At 40.8% G+C, this 23,843-nt stretch overlaps 1 protein-coding gene and 1 long non-coding RNA gene across 16 annotated transcripts in view; one reads left to right on the top strand and one right to left on the bottom strand.

The window, feature by feature from the left end:
• Positions 1-23,843, bottom strand: part of LOC115345101 (SCO-spondin-like) — a 125,101-nt gene that overhangs the window by 76,945 nt on the left and 24,313 nt on the right. For 8 of the 15 annotated variants that reach the window (XM_041125547.1, XM_041125549.1, XM_041125548.1 and 5 more), the window contains exon 1: positions 6,959-7,371. In XM_041125547.1, coding sequence (XP_040981481.1) covers positions 6,959-7,012 — 54 coding nt within the window. In that variant the 5' untranslated portion in view covers positions 7,013-7,371. Of the gene's footprint in view, positions 1-6,958; positions 7,376-10,684; positions 10,868-11,395; positions 11,569-16,773; positions 16,811-23,843 lie in introns of those variants that run through there. The other 7 variants (XR_005933051.1, XR_005933050.1, XM_041125554.1 and 4 more) reach the window with 6 other exon arrangements.
• On the top strand, positions 17,239-18,576 carry LOC121233493. The gene is made up of 2 exons (XR_005933053.1): positions 17,239-17,275; positions 18,098-18,576. It is a non-coding gene; the product is annotated as an uncharacterized LOC121233493 (long non-coding RNA).

Consider the following 23,843-nt stretch of genomic DNA (forward strand, 5'->3'; position numbering starts at 1 on the left):
AGAATACACTCTTGCAGAAATTCCACGAGCATATCAACAAAGCCTATAGAGAATTATGTTTTCCATTAAACTCAACAGGGCTTTATTTAAATGAATACTTTTTAAAGAACTTGATTACATCTGAGAGTGCATTGGTGCCCATTTCTTTGGAACTCCAGTCCTCCTCCTTTTGGGTTTAGCACCACATAAAGTCTTCAGTTACATCCACTCAGAGCCCCCAAGCATTTGTCTCCCCACCCAGTATTATGATAACCTTTCAGATACTGAATATCCCTGAAGCATTTTCAGCTTTCTATCAATTTGCTTTAAAGATCACATAGTATCAATAGCTGCAAACTAGCCAGACCTCTGCTTACAAAGGATGTGCAACAAAAGCCGTGGTGCAAAGTCTGGCCAATTGCTAGGAAACGCCACTAGAAAACACACTATTCAATTCTCCTTGCAGAAACTGTTAAGAAATGATGGCAATCATATCTCTGAACATGTGTTCAGGTAGGAAATCTGTTTAGCTAAACCTTCTCTCAATGTAACCGCTTACATTCTACTATGTTCTTATTACCCTCCATAAATGAAGAAATATCCCTTAGAAACAGCACACCCTTAACTACTCATTTGAAATTCCTGCCTCTGCATCATGTGCAGGCAGTTAAAGGTCATCACTATGAAAATCCACAGCCTCTCCCTTTATCTGATCTAACATTTCCCAGGAAGAAACTTAACTATCCCCAAATTTCCCATTCCTTATTTCTTTAGCACAAGGTGCAATTTTTCCCCCTCACACATCTGACAGTGAAAGGCTATCTTAAAACACAGTCCCAGGTTTTCCATTGCCTTTTTCTTGAGGCTATCTATTTTAGTCTAACAGGACATCACAAGCACACACAGTCAGTGACCCATGCTCACTTTCCAAGCATGTTAATGGTGGCACAAGGTACAGGATCCCATCCATGTCATCTTTGCTCTTTAAGCTGCCCTTTTCAAGCATTCCTTTTTACTTGTCCAGCAGTCTTCAGTGTTCTATTTCGTTGGCTTGAGCAAGGCTGGCAAGATCAGAGTAATTCATTAGTTTCATCTTGAACATTACTGAAGGGTATTCACCTGAATGTAAATCAGGATTTTATGACATATCAAGTTAGCAAGTTACTGCTTTAACCTCTTCATTTTGAGCCAAGTAAAGGTGAAGTAGAAATGCAGAAAACTAGTGGAATGTGAGATGAAGGATTACATATCAGTAGGGAACTATCTGGACACTATATAGCTGCCTATTTCCAGAAATTCTCATCATCACCAGTTTTGACTTCACACATTTCTTAGAGAGGAATTTTGTTTTGGGCTATGAATTTGAGATTGGTAAGATACTCACCACACTTTCAAGTTTTTGGTTTTGGGTGTTGTAAGCCCAAAGCAGCACTGAAGTCCCATACTGAGCCATGAAACACAGAGTCTGGCCTCATTTCAAGTACTTATTATGTAGTTGGATCCAATTCAAAGTCTGCTGTGTTTCAAAGAACTTTCATAGACTTGGGGGGGGGGGGGGGGGGGGGAGGTTTATAAAACCTGGCAGATAGGTTTTGATCTTTTCAAAGTTAAGAGTTGATTTATAGCATGACATGAAAGCCAGTGAAGACTCAGTGATTTGGAATGCTATCATTGCATAATCAGGAAAAAATAAATCAACTACTACATTTACTAGTCAAGCTTAGAAATAGTCTTCGATCAATAGGCTTTTGCAAACATGTCAGAGTGTCAACACACTAAAAACTACCCAAGCTTCCCTTTAAAATAATAACTCTTCTCAGTCTAAAGAGATGAACAGGTATTCACCAATTTTTTCCAGCTGAGGGAACTGCCCAGAAAAAGAAATTGAAGACTGGTATGTAATAAGTCAGTTAACTACACGGCTCAGAAGTCACTATGCCGCATCTTCTACTAAAGCATGGTTAAATCAGGATGATAATCAGTAAAATAACATACATCAAGCCCTCAACTTCTATGGAGCCAAGTTTCACACTGTTAACGTGGCATGTCTGACAGGAAACAAAACTCTTCCCTTAGAGCCTTAGAAACAACATGCAATCTCAGTGTTTTCTCTATCTGATGTGATCATCACTCATACAAACTTAAAATCAGCTTTTACTGTCTAAAAAGATCTAAAACAATTTTTAACATATATTTAAAGCCAAGTTGTTGACCCCTGGGCTTTTTCCCAGTTTATTTGTGCTAGCAAAAGTGGCCAGCTAATAATTATTCCATAGGCTTAGAGCTTGACTGAACTACTTTAAAGGACTTGACAGAGACTTAGCTGGAGTTTCAATAGTAGGAAAGCAGGACAGCTTTCACATCAAAGCAACAGCATGCCAAGCCACAAAAACATTTTCAGTCGAAGAAAAAGGCTCCCACTTCACACACCACACCAGCCCCAGCATTCATCACTTCTGTAGTGAAAGAAGTCTGGCTTCTGAGAAGTATTCTAATTCCAGTACAGCAAATCCAAAAGGGACTTCTTAGACTAAAGAGAGCCCTGAACTGGAATTAGCAATCTGAGCAGCCCCTAACTCTGGATAAATCAAGGAAGAAAACTAGTACCATTTCCCTACAAGCTGTATTAGATTTGGAGTTCTAATATGCTCAGTGTCCCCAGAGGGGTATGCATCCCATTCACACAGGACTAACATGCTCCAGTCTACAAATGCAAACATCTTTATACACACATAGCTTTGACTGCAGTGGGACAAGTTCTTTTGACAAGAGTCCCTTATATGCCTAAGTGTTTTAAGATCATTGCTTAATTGAGACCAGACAAATACATCAAGCTACAGCAGGGAGCTTGGGGGAGATCTGGAGGAGAAAAGCTCAAGACCATTTCAGAGGACAGCTCTGCACACTTCTACTGATACTGCAATTTTGCCAGCTTCTACTTCAGAAAAGGTTATAAAACGTAATTATGAAATAACTCCATGAAATTTGCCAGGCGTTTTACTGGATTTCTTGAAGTACAGTCCTCACTGAAGAATTACACCAGCCTCCGCTCTGAAGTCAAGAGTGTTCAACAGAAGTATTCAGCTTTAAATCAAAAGTTGATTTCCCAATAGCTGATACAAGGCCTCCTGAAAGTACAGCTACACTACCAATCAAGGGTGACTCATGTGGCCTCCAACAACTGCTTTCCCCAGCTCCCAGAGACATACTACCATTCAGCGTATGCTGTTTGGCTCCATACATCCCAGCTTCTGATTTTGTAGTACAGAGGACAATAAAGCTTTGCCCATATCCATGCTGTTTTCTTCTCTTCTAAACTTCACCAGGCTAAGGCTTTTCATTCATAGAGACATAGGTTAATGGAGAAGGGAGGATGCTGCCTGCAAACAGTAACCACATTTCCACTACTTTAGCTCAACACGTTCTGCCAGCCATTAAGTGTCCCTTCCCACAAGACAGGGCAAATAACATGCAGCAGGCATCTTGTTCCACCACAGTTTCTTTAAATAGCAGAAGACGACTGAGATTGAGGTGACAGCTTTTATCAAATTACCAAGGTTTTTTTATATACCAAGTGTGATATTACATCTCAAAAAGAATCAGAGCTATCTTATCTCTGACAAGACAATTTCACACACATCAACCCGCTAAACATCAACTCGGCAGGTCAGGAATGCCTGTTTTATTCTTTCATTAAAAAATCCATTGGGCATTACAACGCTACAGCTCATGTCCTGTATCAAGGGACAAAGCCACTTAAATTCCTTATCTTCACTCTTAGACATCTATTTTTCAGGCCACCAAAGATAAAGCAGTGGCAAGGAAACCAGATGAAGAGCACAGCTGAGACTAAGAACCACATAAAACCAAACAGTCCAAAGGACAGACAACTACACCAAAGTTAAGACAACCTGGACTTCCCCCCAGCCTCCAAAAAAGTCAAAGACTCCCAGAGACTGGAAGGGATGTCTAGAGATAACACATACTTTTAAGTGTACACTATCAGTACCTGCAGGTTGCATTAATCTTGCTCACCAACCCTTCCAAATATCTGTTTCTTTCATTCCTTGCTAACAGTATTCCTTATTAACATGAGCTAGTTTAGGACAGGGAAGTACAATAGGAAGAAGCACATTTCTATAGGGTGATACTTCAGCAACAGTTTGAAAAATCTTCCCAGTTAATAATCAAGTAAGCATAGCAAAGAGAAGCTTTATGCCTTCAGTTAGAAGGCTTACAAACAAACTAAATTGTAATTACACAACATTTGACAGTTGATACCTTTATCAAGTGCTCAGAAAGCCTTAAGAAACTAAGGCTTGTTAAAGCAATTCTTTCTGAATTCATCAAGGCACTCATCTGGAAAGAAGGAATTATCAATGAACAGAAGTGTCACATATGTATGGCTGGAGATTCCTGTCATCAGGCAACACTAAGAATTGATGAAAGACTAGAAGGCGGTCCCACAGACTGCATATAGACTGGGCCCCCCTCAGCATGTATCCAAGGACATCTCTCACTACTATGCCCAGGTGTAACAGAACCAATTCTTTACTTGCTCATTAACTAAGCTGATATGCTATTTTCAATAAAGCAAAGCTTGAAATAGCAAGTGCTTAAGTGACATGAAACCTTTCTTCATCATTAAGCAAGACTGAAAAATCTTACGCCACATAGTACGTAACATCACTACAGACTGACAAGTTAAACACAGGCTATACAGAAGTCTCCTGTCAAAGCATTAGGTCACTGGATCAGACTTTCTGCCACTTGTCCCAATGCAAGTAACTTGAATTCCATCTTCCTCCCTAGGGCTTGCAGGTTATAGCAAGAGGCAGCATGATTCACTGATCTTTATATGTGAATCTACAGGTCACTACACCAAGAACTGCAAGCAAGGCATTACTCCGGTGGCTCCAACTTAGCCAACTGCCATCTGGAGAGTTTGTGCTCCTAAAGGAATGCCTCCCAACAGAGGAAAACTTAACTTGCTAAAACCTGCTTTCTTGCACATCATTTGGAAGAAAACAGAGCAAAGGCTCAAGTTCCAAGTGGCTGCTGACAACCCAGAAAGAGGCAGACTTCTTACACTTTGGGAGCAGTAAATTACTGCTCATTTTAAGAAAATCAAGAATGCATACATTGTGAAATCCTACCTCTGAAGAGATTATTCAAGAACTGAAAACATTAAGGAAGCAATTTTACAGCTAGCATGATACAAAGGTTTTATGTGCCTTGTACTTATGTCACACAGCATCAGAGTATCTCAAATATTAACTTAGATCCCAGGCTAGGTGGTTAGGAAGCCATTAGTATCCCCTCCTTTTCCATGCTGTGGACTGACATAAGGAATTAAATGGCTTGTCTGAAACAATACAGAGCTTCCACAACACATCAAGGAAATTTATTTTTGGACTTCCAGGCTACAGTCACACAAAATCACCTGCTTCCTTTAAAGGCAGTAACTTGGAAAAGTTACCAAGTAGTTGATATTTGAGGAAAAAGATGCCAGAAAAGTCAAGGCAGCATAAGATACTAAATAGAAAAATAAACTGATTTTTGCATGTGCTTTACAAATACTTGTTACTTTCTCAAAAGCTGTATTAGCTAATGCCATTAGCTATGCCACAGACTCCTGTAAAATCTGAAGTAGATGACATGGCAGAGGACTGATGCTTAAAAAAGTGGGAAGTGTTTCTTTTTCTCCCAGTGCCAGTTTCCATCAAAGCCTTCATGCCGGATAGCTAGGCTGCCATGGTGATTCATGTTTTCAATCACTTGTTTTCATATTCTGACTCCCTTTGACATCGCAATCATTGGAAGGTCAAGAATTGAGACCCTTCATGAAATTGAACTGCAGCCTAATTGACAGCTCAGAAAGTTCCACATTGAGACAAAAGCAGAAAAACATAGGTTTGAGAGCTGCGTCCACAAGAGTTTAGCAAGGAAAGAACACCAAGAAAATGAATCGTATTCTATGAGAAGTACAAGAGAATAATTTTCAGAGCAGGGGGTTTTATTTCCTTCTTCAATCTCTACTTTTGAACACCAAGATGCATGCCACCAGCCCGAAAGCCATTTCAGTATCAAATACATTACAACAGGAAAATTACAGTTTAAACTCCCACCAAAACAGGAGCAATACAAGTTCAGAAGAAAGATGCTGTATTTTTCTGAATGTCACAGCAGGTATGGAAGCCCATCTTTTTAAGGCAACAAGAACAATTATTAATCATCAAAAGAACACAGTGGTCGGGGAAAGAGCAGCAGCAAGGGGCCCAAAGAGAATTAAAAACTCTCTCCCACTTTTAGAGAGTCCTCTGCACTCTAGCCACCCTTAGTAGAGCACAATACATGACATCATCATGTAGCAGTGGAAACCTAGGGAAACCTAACCTTTGCCCTTCTTCTATAGGGGAAGAATAAGGCTGTTGATATATTCTTACATTCCCTGTGTACAAAGGATGCAGTGCAGGAAAGATCCCAGCAGATCAACTTCACAAAGTGGTACACTGCTAACCACTTGAACACCTGCACAGTTTCACTTAAGTATTGCACTCACACCAAGGACAGAGTCCAGGAGGCTCAGGGAGAAAGAGTGAGAATATCCTTAAAACTACATTCCCTCATGCAGATAGAGAGCAGAAAAACTTGTTCATGAGCTTTGCAGAATAGGAAGCGGGTACAACCTCAAGCTAATCTAGCTGACAAGGTGGAAACTTTCTTCTTCCCCAAGAGTAACAGCAAGAACACAATCTAAATTTCACTCCCAGTCCTTAAGCTTCTCCATGTTGCCACCAGGTAGCCCAAACCCTCCTAATGGGCTTCAGCATCTCTCATTTCCAGAGTCACACCTAAAACATGGAATAAATCCTTGCTCAGAATGGGTGGTTTAAGCAAACGTAGACAACTCTAGGAAAGGCTCCAGACACGAACTTCCAGACGGCTCACCGAGGCCAAGAGAAACAGCAGTAAGTACCTGTCCTGAAGGAGGCTCTTGCTTCTCACCACTGCTAGAAGAGAACAAAGTCATTTGCTGATGAACATATGGTTTTGTATAACAACAATACAGCAACTAATAAATGAGGAAATACAAGCACCCAGAGTAAAATTTTAATTAAAAGAACTGCCAAAATCAACTGCAAATGAACTGGTAACCAGTGAAGAGAGACTAAAGTAAGTAGAATATCATCATATTCCCTTGCTGCAGTCAGATATGCTGCTGTGTTTGGAGCAGCATTAGCAAATTACTGAGCAATCCTGAGAACAAAACATCACAATAATCGATTCCTTTAGTACTAAAGGCCTGAGCTAAGCATTCTGCTTTGGTAGCCTTCACTCAGTCCATTATTTCAAAAGACAGTATGTCAGCAAAGGAAAGGAAACCTCAAGTTTTGTTAGTTATCTACGGTTACTTCCTCTGTGCAGATGTGTAAGTTGTAAGGTTTTTTCCCAAATAAGCTCTGAGTTAAAGGGATCTACAGAAAAAAGTAATTAAAAAAAAAATCACTCATACAAGCAACATATTCCCCAATGGTCAAGTTGAAAGGGAAACAAAACAGCCCATTTACCCATATTAAAACAATTCCTGCCCCTGCTAAGCCTTCCCAAGCAAAAACATTCAACTGAAAAGTTTCTTTGCAGTTAGGGATTCCTGCTCAATTACCACAAATTAGAAAAGCTTCACACTCACACTGCTAAATTTGGTTTCACTATGAAAGTCTTTGCTATAACATTTTGTGATAACAGTGTATATTATTGTCTCAAGTGACTAATTTTCCAAGTTAGTGCAAGGTATTCTAGAAAATTTTGCATTCTTTGTACTGTTTCAGACACAGGAACATGATAGGTTTTAGGGTAGTCTTGCACTCATTTAACACCCATATGGAGGCATAGTAAGAAGCCACGCATACCATGCACCAAGGTTTATGCACAGTGCCTAGAAAAGCTGGAAGTGTATTATTTACATGAGCTTTTCATTTTATTAGCAGAAAATTCTGAGTCCAAACAAACTGAAAAAACATCAAGCAGCTTCTCTTCCCATCCTTGCTGCCAAACACTCCCTCTGAACCATTAATCCAACTGAAAATAAAGAACCAAAGTAGCCCGGTATCTAAACCAAGGGGCATCAGAGAGACATCTGTGCTTTATTAGTACAGCCTGCTGTATTAGTTAACAGCTTGCTGCAAGGGTAACGACAACTGGTACAACCTTGCCAGAAAAATGGCTCCTACGAAGAGGTTACATTACCTGAGGATGAAGGGCAAGTAGCTGTTGGTCTTGCTTCTGTGGCTATTTGCTATAGACAAACACAGTGCAATGCCAGCTACCTACAAGATCAATACAACAGCAGAAAGACTCAACCAGGGAATCTTCATCACTTGAGATACTCAGCTGATCCTTGCCCACTGAGTTAATTTCAACATCAACAGACAGCATTTTTGTCATCATCCTAGCTAAGTTTAGCTCACAAGCTAAATACCCACTTCAAGAATTCAGAGTTTTCATGAGGCATTCAAACTCTGCCACATTTTTACTTTTAAGTGCGTTTTCCACACCCAACTCAAAAATCAAGCAAAAACTACCTGTGACTGAGCTTTCTTTTAAGATATTGTAAACTCGAGTCCAGTTAACATTAAGCCTTACAATGAACTACGAAATCATGCCATTTCTACATGGTTCCACAAGCCATTATTTCCCCTCTTGTCCATTTCATCTAATGCAAGCCAAGAGCAACACCACTGTGAGACAAATGGTCCCTGTTGATGGCTCTTCTTTTGTTGCAATCTGTAATTTAATAAGCACCAACAAAAAAATGTCTGGCTGGTTCAGGAGTAGAGCTTGTTTAATGCTTTAATTGGTACTCATTTTAAACAGTTCATTAGAAAAGGCAGCGCTTTCTGCCTGATTTTACAGCCTATCCGACCTGACAAGCAGAAGGCCAGCCACTCAGATCAAGCAGGGACACTAATTAACAAGCCCCAGGGTCAGCACTCTCTTTACAAACACATTAGGTGCTACAGTAGGGTCACAGGGGAACAGAGGCAGCATGCTGAACAGTTAAAAAGCTTTTCATTTCCTTGTTCCACCTCTAGCAAGACAGCCCACAGATGGATTACACAGGCCAACACCTCCAGCGTTTCAGCAAAGGGATTTGGAGAACAACATTAGGCAAGAGGCTCTGAAAGTCTTGCAGGACTGTTACTGCTAGGTCACCTACTTTCCATAGGGGCAATCCAATGCCATAAAGTGCACTGCATCAGGAAGGAAGCACACAAGCATGATCCCCTTGATGTTGTATCTCTCCACTGCAGAGCAAACAGTTCTCTGGCACAGTCAATCTAAGAGAAGTTTTACACAAATCAGTGAGGTCTACAGTGTTCTGCTAGCTAGAAAAAGACAGGGATAAAGTCGAGTCTGGAGTCGAGCGTATCAGCACCCTCAACATTAGTGAATCAGCACCTGCATTTTGGGGGGATCTGAGTCTTATTCCCAGGTACAGCATTCACTCATTGCAAGGACTCAAGATCAAGTCAGACTGCCATCTCTAAATGCAGCTGCTTCAGCCTTACATCAGTGGATTTCAGTCACTTCTGAAGATGATGCTTAGATATACTATCCTTACCTTCATCTCAGCCTACATATCCATCTGAAGCTGTAATCACTAATCTATAAAGATGCAACTTTGTAGGGCAACTTCTCTTCAGCAGGCTTATCTGGAATGTGAAGCCCTGATACAAAGTCCACATGAGGCTACAGTAAATACCTGCTCAGGAGTTTTGCAAAAGCATTGCTTTTCTTTAAAATCAGGAAGCACTAGGGTTCATTAGTAGAAAACAGACTTCTAACACAGATAGAAAGACTAAAGGAAATGCAACTATTTCAAAGTCTTACTTTCAGAAAGCTGTATTTCCCCAAGGTATTTTTGTGCTTCCTGGTATGATAATTTTTTTTTTTAAAACGAAATGTTTAAGTTGTCAGTGGAAAAAACCCAAACCCATTCAGCTCTAACACTACATTAAAAACTACATTCAGACCCAGCATAGAGGAACCAGAGGCCAAATCTCAAGCAAACTGGAGTTTGAAAGGATCAAATGACATTAAACATCTCTACTAGTTCAAGAATAAGAGGCATATTAGCCAGTTAAACCATGCAAGAAACTACTATTAGAGAAGGAAAAGAGCAATGCACACTAAAATACTATGCAAAGTCTTTGTCCCATTTGTAAGTGTGAGTTTCCACAGAGTCAATACCAAAGTAAACAATTTAAGAGACACTTTTGGAGCTGAGACAGAAAGGTTAAGCCTTACCATAACCACTCAGTGTCAAAGTAGAACCACAAGAGAAGCCAGTTCCCACAAATGAGTAGCATGGGATCTCATCTTTTTTTAAAGAGATGTAGGGAAATACAGTTCCCCACAATGCAAAGAGACTTTCCTGGGAAAACCAAAGCGACTCTTAAGACTTGCAGCTGTAACAATTCTGACTGTGCAGCAGAAAAGTATCATGTGTTCAGGTACAATCTTGAAATTCTTTATTACCCAATCCTTAGAACTATAGAAAAGCATCATACTCTTGAAAAAACCCACTGAACTACTCTTCCTGCCACTGGTCAAAACTTAGGGCCCATGAAGAGAGCACCAGATCTTCCAACATTCAATTCACAAATGTGCAGGCTGTTAAATAACATGTTTTACATCTTACATTTCAACTCTTCCAAAAGTTTTTCACCTGCAGCAGTATTCTTTCTTTCTCTCAGGAGAATGTACAGCAAGGTTCCAGGTCTGTGGCCTTTAAAGAAAGAATAAGAGGTGTCTTCTGAAAGCTGTGTTGCCAGCACAATGACAGCTCAACTTCTGCTGCAACACCTTCGCATTTTTTTAATGCCTGGAATTCAGAGAGCAAAATGAATCACTGAAGATGACAGGCAGTCATCTTTGCAGCTGGATTTTATAGATCATTCTGAACTTATGGGGTAAAGTTTTTCATTATTTCTGCCTCCATTATACAACACCAGCTGCTAGGTGCCACTAGTGATGCACAGTCCCTTGGAGAGGGACATTTATCCAAGACTGTCCCAAACAACCAGCAACTAGATATCCTGACACACAGACCACTTGCCAGCACTGTCAGCTGGTTACCAGGTCCCATCTTCGTTCCAGTACTCCTTTTGTACACTTACCATTGTCTTTTCTCTACACCTAGATACACCTGTCCTCATTTATGCATACTGTTTACACTTTACAGAGTGACACTGAAGCACTCGAAACGCTCAGTAGAAAAAGATATTAACACACCCCATGCCATTTGGTGCTACATGGGAAGAAAAAAATAAGGCTGGGTCTACTAAGGTTGGTGAAAGCTTGACTCACAGATGTCAGGCAGCTCTCATAATCCTGCAGAAACATGACTTACCTCAGCTCAGGAGCTATAGGAATGGGAGCATATCTGCTCCTACCAGAGACACTCTGTTTCAAGTGGAACATTTTTTTTTGAAAGGTATTCCGACTTCTTTCCATTAGTAGTCCCCAGTAGTTCCTTTTAAGAGGAGTCATTGCCCAAAAAGGTGTCCAATTAGAAACCTCTCCCTGCAGAAACAGTCATCCCTTTTTAACCTAAACTTAGACCGCCACTGCTTTTAACATACCACCCCAAAGCTGTTTGACTTCTGAGTAGATGGAGCCATAGGCAGGATATCCATTCTGAACCATTAATATCAAGGCAGTAATAAATCTGACAATGTTTTAACACACTCAATTTGCAAATGCAAAACAAGTGTTGAAATCTAGCCAATAAACTACTGAGTTATTTGCCTTTTTGCTCATTGCAATTGGAGAAAATGAGCATCTGTGTCAAAGGAAAGCAGCTTAAGTTTTACATCAACGAATATGGATATAAGCAGCCAGACAGTGCTGGAAGAGAGAAGGGGAGAGCAAGTACACAACTGAATGATGCTAATAAGAAGGGTCCCTTTTGGATTCTTTCCCATCTCTATTTCCCAACCTCCCTGAAGCCTGTTCATGAATCCTGATGTCACTTCCCTTAATATCTTAACACTGTCATATTTCAAGCTTATAATGAAATGTGAGACAGCAGAAATTTAATCTCTTCACACTTACTATAACATATCCACACATTAATTTCCTGTTTAATCAATTCTAATACTTCTCACAAAAGCATTTTTTCCAGGGAAATGCATAAAGCCAGAAAGACTTCCCTAAACAGTTCACTCAAGCCATGTATGTGGCAAGTTTAGTTTTTAGATACATGCTTGAGAAGAATGAAAGTGATACCTCAAACTTAATTGGGGAAAACACCCACATACTATGTGTAGATTTAATACCAGTTATGAAAGACCACAGAAGTCAGGCATTTGCCACGTACTTTGCTGCACTATACTTCCTTAAATTGCTTGCAGGATGCATTTCTACAAGCCAGACAGAGCCAACAGGGCTTTGCATTATAACACTAAGAGCACCTGTGGGACGCAACTCTCCCCAGACTTTCCTAGCACTCTGGAGACGCTTTTGGCCTCACACACATGGAAGACCTTGATACAAAACATTATTTTAGATGGCCATCTCCCAGCATCTCAGAGGAAGACAGACTCCTGGGCACGAGAACTACTGTCTTGCTATGCAACAGGAAGAGCAATTACAGTAATGAAGTTATCTCCTCAGTATAAAACAGTGTCTTTTATCCCCACAGCTGAAGATCCTGCCTCATGGTTAAGGCACAGGGCAAGGCTATGCTGCAGGCTTCCATTAAGCATTTAAGAGAAAATTATTTCCTATCCTTTGGGTGTAAATCCCCTGTTTGCTATGCAAGAGCCTAACACCTACTACACAGCAGTCCCCATTTCACAAGAGTCTAGATCCTGCATTCATATGCATAGCACACAGTGATATTCAAGCTGAAAACAACTGTTTGTTGCACTGCGAGTATAGGGGATGCGGTTCAGCTCAGTACCACTAATCCTGAAGCTTTCTACTCATGTCCTCAGTCATTCTGATTTTAGCAGTAATACAGAACACTTCTGTTGAATTTTTAGAGGGCAAGGCTAAACCCTCACCTAACCTCATTGCACAAGAATTAAGGCAGGACCAATTTCACAGATTTACTAAAAAAAGCAAGCCAGAAGTAATTCTAAGCTTGATAGTTTCATTATCTGATACCTCACAACATGCACCTGAAGAACACTATTTGCAAATGATAAATTGGAAGATGCTACCTTATGAATAATGCAAGTTTATCACAAAATGATGGGTTGGAAATAAATCCAAGTCCTTGAGCATTTCAGTAAACACCTTTTTGCCTTAAGGAGGAAAAAAGGAAAGAGATATATGAAGAGAAGATGCAGGAACAACTCCTAAGCTGCCATTGGTGCTTTCTTAGGTAACTCCTCAGCTAGGACAATAAAGATCAGAGATCTCAACACAACTTTACTGCAGTAGCAACTGACAGCAATTTTACAAGTCATTTAGGAGCCATTATTTAAGATTCAGCCGAACTCTGAATCTTAGAGTTTACCAACTACCAAATAATTATTTTCTCAAGCATTTCCAGGATACCTAATGACATCATATATGCAACTGTTAGTTCACATGAAGGCTATAGAAGGTAGCCTGTACTTAAGGTATCTTACATCTGACATTTCTACCAAAGCCCTGAGATAAAGCTGTGAGTATTATACATCCAGGGCTAGTAACTGGTTTAACAAATTACTTAAAAACATACTCTAGACTTGTGATGAACAAAGGACTAAGAGGAGATCCTCTGTAAAATGTACTATCCACAGAATCTCAAATTGGTAGATTTTCAGTAAATTTTTTCTTATTCAGAAAATTTAGCAAGGGTCTTCTTCACAGAATGCTTAGGAATGCTTTAAGCACCTGAAAAACACTTCCAAAGTTTCAGTGGGAATAACATTTAGAGCACATCCTGAAGAAGCTGTTTTCAGCATGCATAGAAGCAAACCAGAAGGTGAATTGCTTGCTTCTAAGCTAAAATTCCTCAAGACAAACCCAGGGTTCTAAGAGGTAAAATGCAATAGCTGTATTATTACAGAGATTTCTAATAAGAAGTTACTTGCTCTGGTTATTCCAGCCTTGAACATTTCTTCTTGCACATACAGGAAACAGTATACGTTTAAAATTCACAATGTGTGTAATAATTTATCAACCACCAAAAAAGCTGCAATCCTTTAAAGGATGCCTGCAATAGCTCCCCCCACACACAGTACCATTTCCCCCCCACAAGCACCTCTTCATTTCATTTTTGTGTTTATTATACTTAATACTCAGCCCATATGATAATTTCAGGAACTCTCCCCCAATTAATAACATGCAGATTTATGCAGTTCTCTAGTTTGCATACCTAATTTTCCCCACACAGTTTGTCTGCTTTACTGTAATTCCTCTGATGTTTACTTTGTCTTAATATTCTTGCAAAGTTAAAAAGGAACTATCACTTGAACATTCATTATTAATTTCTCCTAAGTATCTCCAATTAATTCTCTGAATAGATTGGTACTTTATGACATTTGTTATTGATTGTTTGGAAGCAAACTTCCAATTACCAAAGCAGCACAGTTTTCCTAGCTCAAAACTTGAGTTTGAATATTTTTCTGCTACTCAAAGCAGTCTTAAAGAGGCAGCACTCCTTTCAATAGAGTCACAATTATAGCCCAAACAGATATAACAGCCCATAAATCCCTTATCTTTACAACTGTATCTCAATTGACAGATACAAATATAAATCCAGACAGACTGCTTTTGGCAAAGACAACCAAAACCTACAGTTTTAGCTTCATTAACATAGCAAGAGGATCCCAAATATATGCATCTTCATTGCTCTTCTGCAGTAGAAACATAAGCTCACTGCAAAAATCCTGTAACCCTTTAAGAGACAGATACAGAACTAGAGAGCTGAAGTGATTTTTTGTCCAACAGCCACTGACACCAAGTAATCAAGAGGCCTAGAAATACTGCCCAAGAATCAAAGGGTTAATTTTAGCACTAGTATTTTGCTTCACTCCACCACATAAGAGCAGCATCTGAGCACTAGCAGACAAATGGAAAGCCACTGTGGATTATCTGTAATTTTTTATATTCTGCTCCCTCCTATCTGAATGCTTTGCAAGGGGGGCATTTAGCTCAGAACCCCAGAAGCAGCAAAAAATCTAAAGCAAGGATGAACATGCCAAACTTCCCTGCCAGGCCCCCAACCCTGCCTCCTCTCAGCTAGGAAAAAAAAAAGACAAGAAAATACTTCACTTTCTGGCCAGGTATTTTTGTAAGACATTTATTTCCAACTTGTATTACTGCACACTGACCACAAAAGGAGTCCAAGTTCAACTGGCTCTTTAGCAGACCAAGATTCAGACTGAACAGTACAGCTCAGTGAAACAGGTCCCATTAAACTCATACACATATTGAAAAGGACAAGGAAGGCTCCAGTGAGTAACAGTTCAGAACTGTTAAGGTGCCCCAAAGACTGGGGCATCAGGAACACTTCAGAGAATCAGTTGTAAGAAATGGGGCTAAAAATCAAGAGGTCAGCTGAGAAACCAGGCCAAGAGCAACACAGACTAAGCACAAAATCAGCACATCCTAGAAGGCAATAAATCCTGAGAAGGTTGCCAGAGTCCTCATGGACAACTAACTTGATTGAAGACTCACTGAGCTCTCACTGGAGCCAACACTATCCCTAAGCAAATAAGCAAGGAGCCCTAGACAGGGAGTTATTACAGCTTTGCGAGTAACAGCAAAAGCAGTGTTTAAGAACCGTACAAAACCAAAGCACCACAAGAACAAGAGAAACAGCCGAAGTACAGGAGATAAATTCTACCTACAAGGTCTTTCTTCAGCAGCTGCCACATACGGTTACCTGTGCCAAAGCCCAAGCACCATCTCTACCCAGATCCAGGCAAGTTCTAATACTTTTGAGGGTTTTCTACTGCCCGTCCTGACACCGGGCAGCTCATTAATGGAAAAAGCTCCTTACACTATAGGAACTTGGGAAGAAGGGAGTAGCCGTCCTGCTCTGACTTGGCCTCACAGGCTAGTCAACATAAGTCTAGGCCAAAACCCCCTTTTGACTGGGAGGTCTAAGAGGGGAATTCGCAGCATCACCGCTCACCAATTCCAAGCTTTCAATCACAAACAGCATCACCACACAAAGGACCCCTCACCCCTACCCTCTGCTTAGAAACATTCTAAACTTGAGTGTGAATTTTAAGCTCCCTTCTGACACACTCAGAAAGAAGTCAAATCTGGCTTTTGTGTAGCCTTTTTAAAACTACCTTTTTCCTTCACTCTAGTTTTGATTTTTTGGAGGCAAGAGATCAGCATAAAAAGCTTTACAAGGTCTTAGGTCCATACAAGGCTCTGGTACAAATGCATTACTAAGCAACACTCAAGCTGTGCTTAGGCTGTAAAGATATTCTGGCCAAGAACACAAAACTGTGCTCATCAGAATTATAATTCTAAAAAGTATGCCTCAGCCACCACCAGACATTATCACCCTCAAATGAGGCAGCAGGTCAGTTTTCACATCAGCCAGTTTTCTTTTTAAGGCACATGGATGTTACCTGTCTACCTCCCTGAGTGGCCCAACCCTTATCTCAAGACATTTGAGCCTGATAATGACTAAGTATATGAAAGTTTAACAGAAAAAGTTAAGACCAAGAAGGGATAGGACTCACATAAGAGAAAACCTGTGCAGGAGACAATTGTAGAAAGCAAGACAGTAAAGCCTTCAACAGCAACAACTAACACATGCCTCTTTCTTACCCTGAGCTAAGAGACTGTGCTCCTGTGACAGTCTGACAAATTATAGTCAATGTCTCAAACATTCATTCAAGAACTTTGGTGGAGAAAACGGCCTCTGTCAAAACGCTGGAGTTTTGTGAACAGGACAATGTGGCCGGAGGAGAGGGCCCCCACGGAGGATGGGACCACACTTCTCCAAAGCCGCAATTCCTTATCTTAAGCAACCAGGAGTAGGAGCACAGCATATGCGCCTGGAGGAGGTGGCCCCACAGAGGATGGGACTGTGCTTCTATCTTAAGTGGTCATGCCAGCAGGGAAAGAGAGGCAACTCCGCAATGAACATTCCCCCCCCCCCCCCCCCCCCCCCCCCAAGGCTCACCGACCGATTCCGGAGAACCCCGGGAATGGGAACTGCACATGTCGAGATCGACTAACATACTATAAAAGGGAGAACGAGTTCTCAGTGCACACCCTCCGGAACTGGATCTCTACGCTGGCTGGACTAACACTGGACCCAGGACTGGTGAAACCTTTCTCTTCTCTCTTTCTCTTTCTCTCTCTCCCTCTTTTCCTTCTCTTTTCCATAGTCCCTACACTTCATCCTTTTAAACATAAACCACTGACCAAGTCTGAGACTAGGAGTGGATCTAGCCGCCCCTGGGCTCCTCTTTGAGGAGTCCAGAAAGCAAGGGGGTCTGCTCTGAACCTTGTGACTCAATGGGAGGGCTCTCCTTCTGATACATTTCATGTTCCTTTTTCCATTTCTTTTTCTACACCTCCCTTCTCAAACAGCAGCTTAACAACATGTTGCAAGGTTCATATTGATAATTTCACTCGTACTTGGGCAAGGTTAGCTAGGCTGAATGAATGTTGATTGTTGTTTGAACTCCCCTGGTATATTTTCACCTTAATTCTGAAAAAGGAAATCCACGAACCTGAGTCACTCCAACTTTGGGATGCAACAGCTCCATTAATAGATATGCAGTATTTTTCAGTTAGCATATGGAAATAATTGGTATGTAGGCAGAAGCAAGCAATTTACTAGCCAAGTCTCACATACAGTACTGGAACTCAAGTTTGGTTTATTTCATCTGTTTAACAAATATAACTTACTAGGTGTACATTTCTGCCTAAGAAACACAAATCTCACCAAATCAAGAATAGAGGAATCCAGCTCATGAAGTGCAAAGGAAACTACTTACAGTAATAGAAAGGTTAGCATGAAGATTAAGCCCTCACTGCACACTGGGGAGAAATAATGTTGAAAATGCAACAGGTTTTCCTCAAATAAAAATAATCTACTGATAGATAAATAACCAGGCTACAAGCAAAACCATCTTTTCAGGTCTTGCTGCAACTTGCATGCCCAGTACAAAGCTCAGCTTCACAGGACACTCTACTACAGCAGCAACTACGCGGAGTAGAGGCTGTGCCAACCCAGCAGCTCACTGATGCATGAGAGTTCCCCTTACCTGCCATGAAATGCAGAGTGACACTGGAGCTGTTTTCAAGAAGCACCCTTTCCCTCTCTTCAGTTTGAATCTAAGGCAAGAGGCACTCAGAGACAAAGAAGGTTTTTTAAAGTCCCAGAGGAAACAAGAAAATCATTCTTAAAGTACTCTCATATCTTCAAGGCTATTTAAGTCCTACAGAACTCTGTAGGCACTCCCCACCAGAAAACACAAGGAGTCAGAAGCTCAAAGATAAGATGCACACCTCACCAGCCCCTCAAATGAAGTCTAAGCACCTCTGTTGACTCAGGTTTTTTCATGGACACCGTTGATGCCCAGTAAGGCTTTCAGGTATGGAAAAGACCCACTGCATTAGAGCTATTAATCATGGCAACCTAAAGCCTCTTTCTAGAACTACCATTATTTAAGCCCATGCCTATCTCCTCCTCTTCATCAATACATTCTCCCTCAGAAAACAAAAGGGTAAAATGAAATACAGTTTCTCATTCAGCTGCCTATGTCAGTCAACAGCTAAAAGCCACAAGATTCTCCTCAGCCTTCTTTGGTTTTCTGCCCCTTCTATCACACACTATGTCAAGCAACATTTGACTTCTAAAAGCATCCTTTACCTAGGGAGCTGCGTGATTGACATCAACAGAAAGGAAAGAAAATGCAAATGGAAAAGAAGATGCAAGTGTGGGAACCTGCTCAATCTAACTGAAAAATAACTCATTTAGCAGAAATCGTTTAGAGAAATAAATGCTGTCAGAGCCAGAAGTCAAACAGTAAATAAGCCTTACCCAATTTAAACATGTAGCTGCTTAAAAACATTCTCCACAGTAATGTGCCATTTAAGCCCTTAGGAAAATTGCCAAGAGGTGTCAAAATAGTAAAAAGTAGTCTGAAAATAAAATTGCATGTAAATAAATCCCCCTCAGCTCTGCCAAACATCTCAGGCTCACCAACTACAACAAAGCTATACTATATTCAAAAGAAAGCTACTTTGCAGCCATACGTGGCCAGAAAATGTTTTTTTCTTCTTTGCCATGCTAGAACAAGCCACCAGCATAGACCAACTTGTCCTGTGCCCCCAACCCCCAAATTCCATCCAAGATTTTGTGATGTTTGGTATCTTGATACCTTTGCACTCAATCACCCTTCAGTTACTCAGAAAGAATAAAAACAGATGTGTGGGTGGCCTACTTTGTTCTTGTTGTTTGTTTACATTTAACCAATACTCTTAACCATATATCCCCTCAATATTCTCATTTCCGGTCACTCCATTGGAAAAGCTGGGGCTAAACAAGAAAGCCAGAATCTCAACTTCACTAGGAAGTTAGGAGAACAACTGTTTAACAGGGATCTAACAGACATCCATCAAAATCACAAGTAGCATGTGCAAGGTAAATGGGGAATTTAATTCCACAGTAAGCAAACCAGGACATAGCTCATTAAGACATTCAGGTAGCAGACCAAAAGATGAGAAAAATAAATGCCCTTGACACTACATAGCTTTACTACACATACACAGTTGCCATTACCTATTACACATAACTGCAAAATTTATGGAGTAATGCTGTGAAAGCCAGAAAATAAATGGTTTCAAAAGAAGTCTGAACAGATTGGTCAATGACAATAAAATTCTAGAAGAGGTCAAACCACATGCAATGCTCAGAGACACTGCCACTAAAGGGAGCTTAGGCCACCTCTTAGGGCTAGATGAGTGTATTTCTTGCATTTCATCTGATCACTTTCATATCCTATTACTACAATCAATTACACAACTGCAACAGCTCTGTGCCTTACAGCCCATCTCATGCAGAGTTACACAGCTACTTTACCAGGCCCTGTCCTCCAATCACCCATGTTACAGTAAATCTGCAGCCAGCTCCCAATAATGAAAACAAGCCTTGCAAGTGCTACTAGACATGACAGTTCTAGGTTCTTTTACACAATTACCTTGCAACAAGAGACAGGCACTGAAGCCCACCAAGCTTTTGCCAGGATGCACTCACATGCTCCTCATATTACATAAAACTAGCCACAGAACCAGGTCATTACCTGCATGTAAATAAAGGTGAACTTCTAGCCCTTAGTCTTTAATACCCAGTTTTTTCCAACACAGAGAAACCCATCTTAACCAAGAACAGTGAACTTGAGTTAGCAAATCAGAAAAGGAGTCTTGTTGGTTTCCCATTCCTCCTGCCCAACTGTTCACTTCTGAGCCTTTCCCTTTCCTTATTCACAAGAGCAGATGCATATACCCACCCTGCTCACTTCCCCAGAGGCACACTTTTCCCTTCTCTTGTGTGAGCAGTAGCAAGTAGTAATTAGTGTAATACTAACAGCCCTCTCCAAAATACTGTTTCTATTGCAAGTGTAATTTAAAAGAAAGCAGTATCAACATTGAACATCAAAGCTGCCAGCTGCCTTATCATGCACTGGGACTGTACGGTATCTTGTGAGCTAAACAGACTTAAACGGGATCTGTAACTTGAGTGGGAGACTTAAAAAAATCCTATTACTGCAGAAAGTTATACTGCCAATAGAGCAGACTTATGTCCGCATTTCAGCAGCGCCTCAGGAGAGTATTTACTGACAATCATTCCATCTTCACTGCTTCCTGGTCTTAAGGTTGCAACTCTACTTACATATAAGCATAAATGCTTTTTTTCCTGGCTAGAATCCAACATTAACATAATAATGACTTCCACAGCTGTCGCCACTGCTGCCTACACCAGCCATAGCTACAAACATGTTGAGTTTCCTACAAGTTATGTTTGAACACATCTGCTTTGGAGGTATACATAGGATACATAACATCCTTTGTACACAGACACAGCATCATTCTACAGTGCAAGACAGTAACAGCCATATGACAGGCTAAAGACCATGGAAACATCTTTCCCAGCTCAGCCACCACCCTCTTACCAGCCATCCATTTTATTACCACTGAACCGGGGAAAATTACTCTTGAATCTCACCTCACGAAGTGAATTTAGTTGATGCTTTCGAATGTTTGAGATCCCCCCACGAAACAAGAGTTCTACATTACTCATTAACTGTAAATGCAAGCTACAAGAGAACAAGTGCAAAACAGGTTGCCACCTAAGAAACTCTTGTGGGCTCAACAGCTGTGGTTAGTAAAGATTCCCAAGGGCAAGAGAACTACTGCTTCTTACTTATATATTCCTCATATGCCACCACTCTCTCCTTATGCCATGTTGCACTAATAGCATCCAAAGGCAGCAGGAAAGAGGTATTAAATATTAAATCACCTTCAGGATGCCAATTTGCTTCAGACAAAGCTAAGGAATCCAGGCAGTGCACCTCAAAGACAAGCTAAGGAGCTATCCTCAGGAGCATGCTCCAGCAGAACACAGTCCTGGTAGCGCACATTCCTCATCATAATAGGATCCAGGCTTTATCACAAGGCTAGTTTGCAAAGCAGCCCATGAAATATTCACCTTTTATTTTTTTTCCAGAGACTGAAGTTTCAGCATCTCAAGTTAAAAATGCTAATGGAACTTCTTCCATGAAGTCAGGGTTTCCCCTCAAGGGCCTTAGCACTGCCATGCAAAGCAAGATATCCCCTTTCCATCCCCAATTTACAAAATGCACCTCCCTGTCCCTTTCTCTTCTTCACCTCTGTTAAGGAATTATGGAGTGAGTAGCACAATGCTTTTGTGTTCTATTCAGACAAGAGTAGAGAGCCTCCTCTGTAATAAGGATAACATTGCTCAGCACAGCACTCCTGAAAAAATGGAGGCCCTTCTTCCTCACTTAACTCTTCCTATTCAGATGCCCCAAGGCAGAGTTGATCTGCACACCTGCTACAGTATGAGCATTTTCATAAACAGAGCACAATAGGGACAGCAAAAGCAAACTCTTCTCCCATGTGGAACATCTCAGTAGATTCAGGAAGGCAGAGGAACCATTGGTTTCTAGTTCCTTGTCTCCTCCTGCCAAGAAACATGTAGCCTGTGAGTTCAACAAAAAGGCACATACAAACCTTAACCGCCAAACTTTGCCTTACCTGTTGCTGCCATGTCTGTCAGTATTTCTACTTTGTAAGAGTTCTACAATGCATATGTGAATCTACATCCCTTAACATGGACCTCCGATTTACTATGCAAGTGTCATGTTCCCAGCAATCACATTTAAATGAACAGATGCCAGGTATTTCAAAATCCAGTGGAAGACCTAGTTTGCTAGGGGGTTCATTTCATGGAAAACTACTAACACTAAAGAGAAAATTTTCTGCTGAACCACACCAAGATAATCTCTACCCCAAATCCTGGACATTTTAGTAGGCCGACAGAATCCAGAACCCTCTAAGATTTCTTTTTTTGGTCTCTGCAAGGGAATTGCCCCACGCATACGCCTCCAAAACCTGACAGTGTTTTGTACTATGCTATCTACTATTCAAAGCTCTTTATTAATATTCAGTCCATAAACACTGCTAAAGTAAAACTGCACATACAACATAACAAGCTCCACACATTGTAAACAAGTTTTACACCCTCAAAATACTGAGCACAAGATACTATGCATTTTATTTCATAAGGAAATCAACCAAAATACGATCTCTTTATCACTTGATTGCTGAGAGCTATTCCCATTAAAAGTCTCAAAAAATACTTCGAGCCCTACTTATTAATCAGTCTCACAACACTACCACAGAAATCTGACTTTTAAAAGATTAGGGAGGCAAGTTCCATACACACGAGCTGGAACATTCAGACAAAATAGAACGTATCAGCTCCATTGCAAGTCCCATCAGTCCTTCAGGATGACAGTGCACTTTTCAGGATTGCACCTAAGTTCCTGACTAACTACACTCAGACAGGCCAAAGGCAGGCTGGAAAGGGCTTACACCACATCTTACATGAAGCTCAGTGCACATGTGTTAACATGTTAAGGTTAAGAGTCTAGTCCCGCACAATAAATTACATTTCTAAGACCTGGCAAATAAACATCAACCAGCAAGCCTAGACAGGCACTAGGAGTGCACTACAGCAGCAAAGTAAACTGCAGAGAAGTTAAATGGCCTCCGTTACAACAGAGTCAAACACCACCATGGACACTGGCCAGTTGAACTAGCTGGAGACACTAAATTTCCTGTTACCATTGTTTACAACTGAGCCTACCCAGATCTAGGGGCATACCTGCACATTGATCACCGGTCAATCCGACAAACACATTCCACTGGGAATTATATATGTCTGTCCTTAATGGCTCTTCCAGCCAGGCTTTAGCTGGTTTGCAAACATACTCGGCATCCTGAGAACAAGGCAGAAGGAGATTAAGGTACAAGAACTACACAGTTCCCAACTTTTACACCTCGCCTCCAGCATCAGCTCCTAAACGCCTACATAAGCACACAGTGAGCAATGAAATTAGAGTAAACTATCCCCTCAAATAAGTATTTCATCTCTTCCCATGACTAACAGGAATATGACTTCTGTTAACAGGAGAACAGAAGTTACTTAAACTTGGAATTACTTTGTCAGCTATTTTCAAATCAAGAATACGTATTTGCTTTGAGCTAGGGTTCAAACAATACTTCAGAAAATTGTTTGCCATATAGATGTGTGATTAACATATCAGAATATTGCATCACACCAGTTTTTTCAGTGA

This window comes from Aquila chrysaetos, chromosome 8 (genome assembly GCF_900496995.4).
Source record: "Aquila chrysaetos chrysaetos chromosome 8, bAquChr1.4, whole genome shotgun sequence".
Lineage (NCBI taxonomy): Eukaryota > Metazoa > Chordata > Aves > Accipitriformes > Accipitridae > Aquila > Aquila chrysaetos.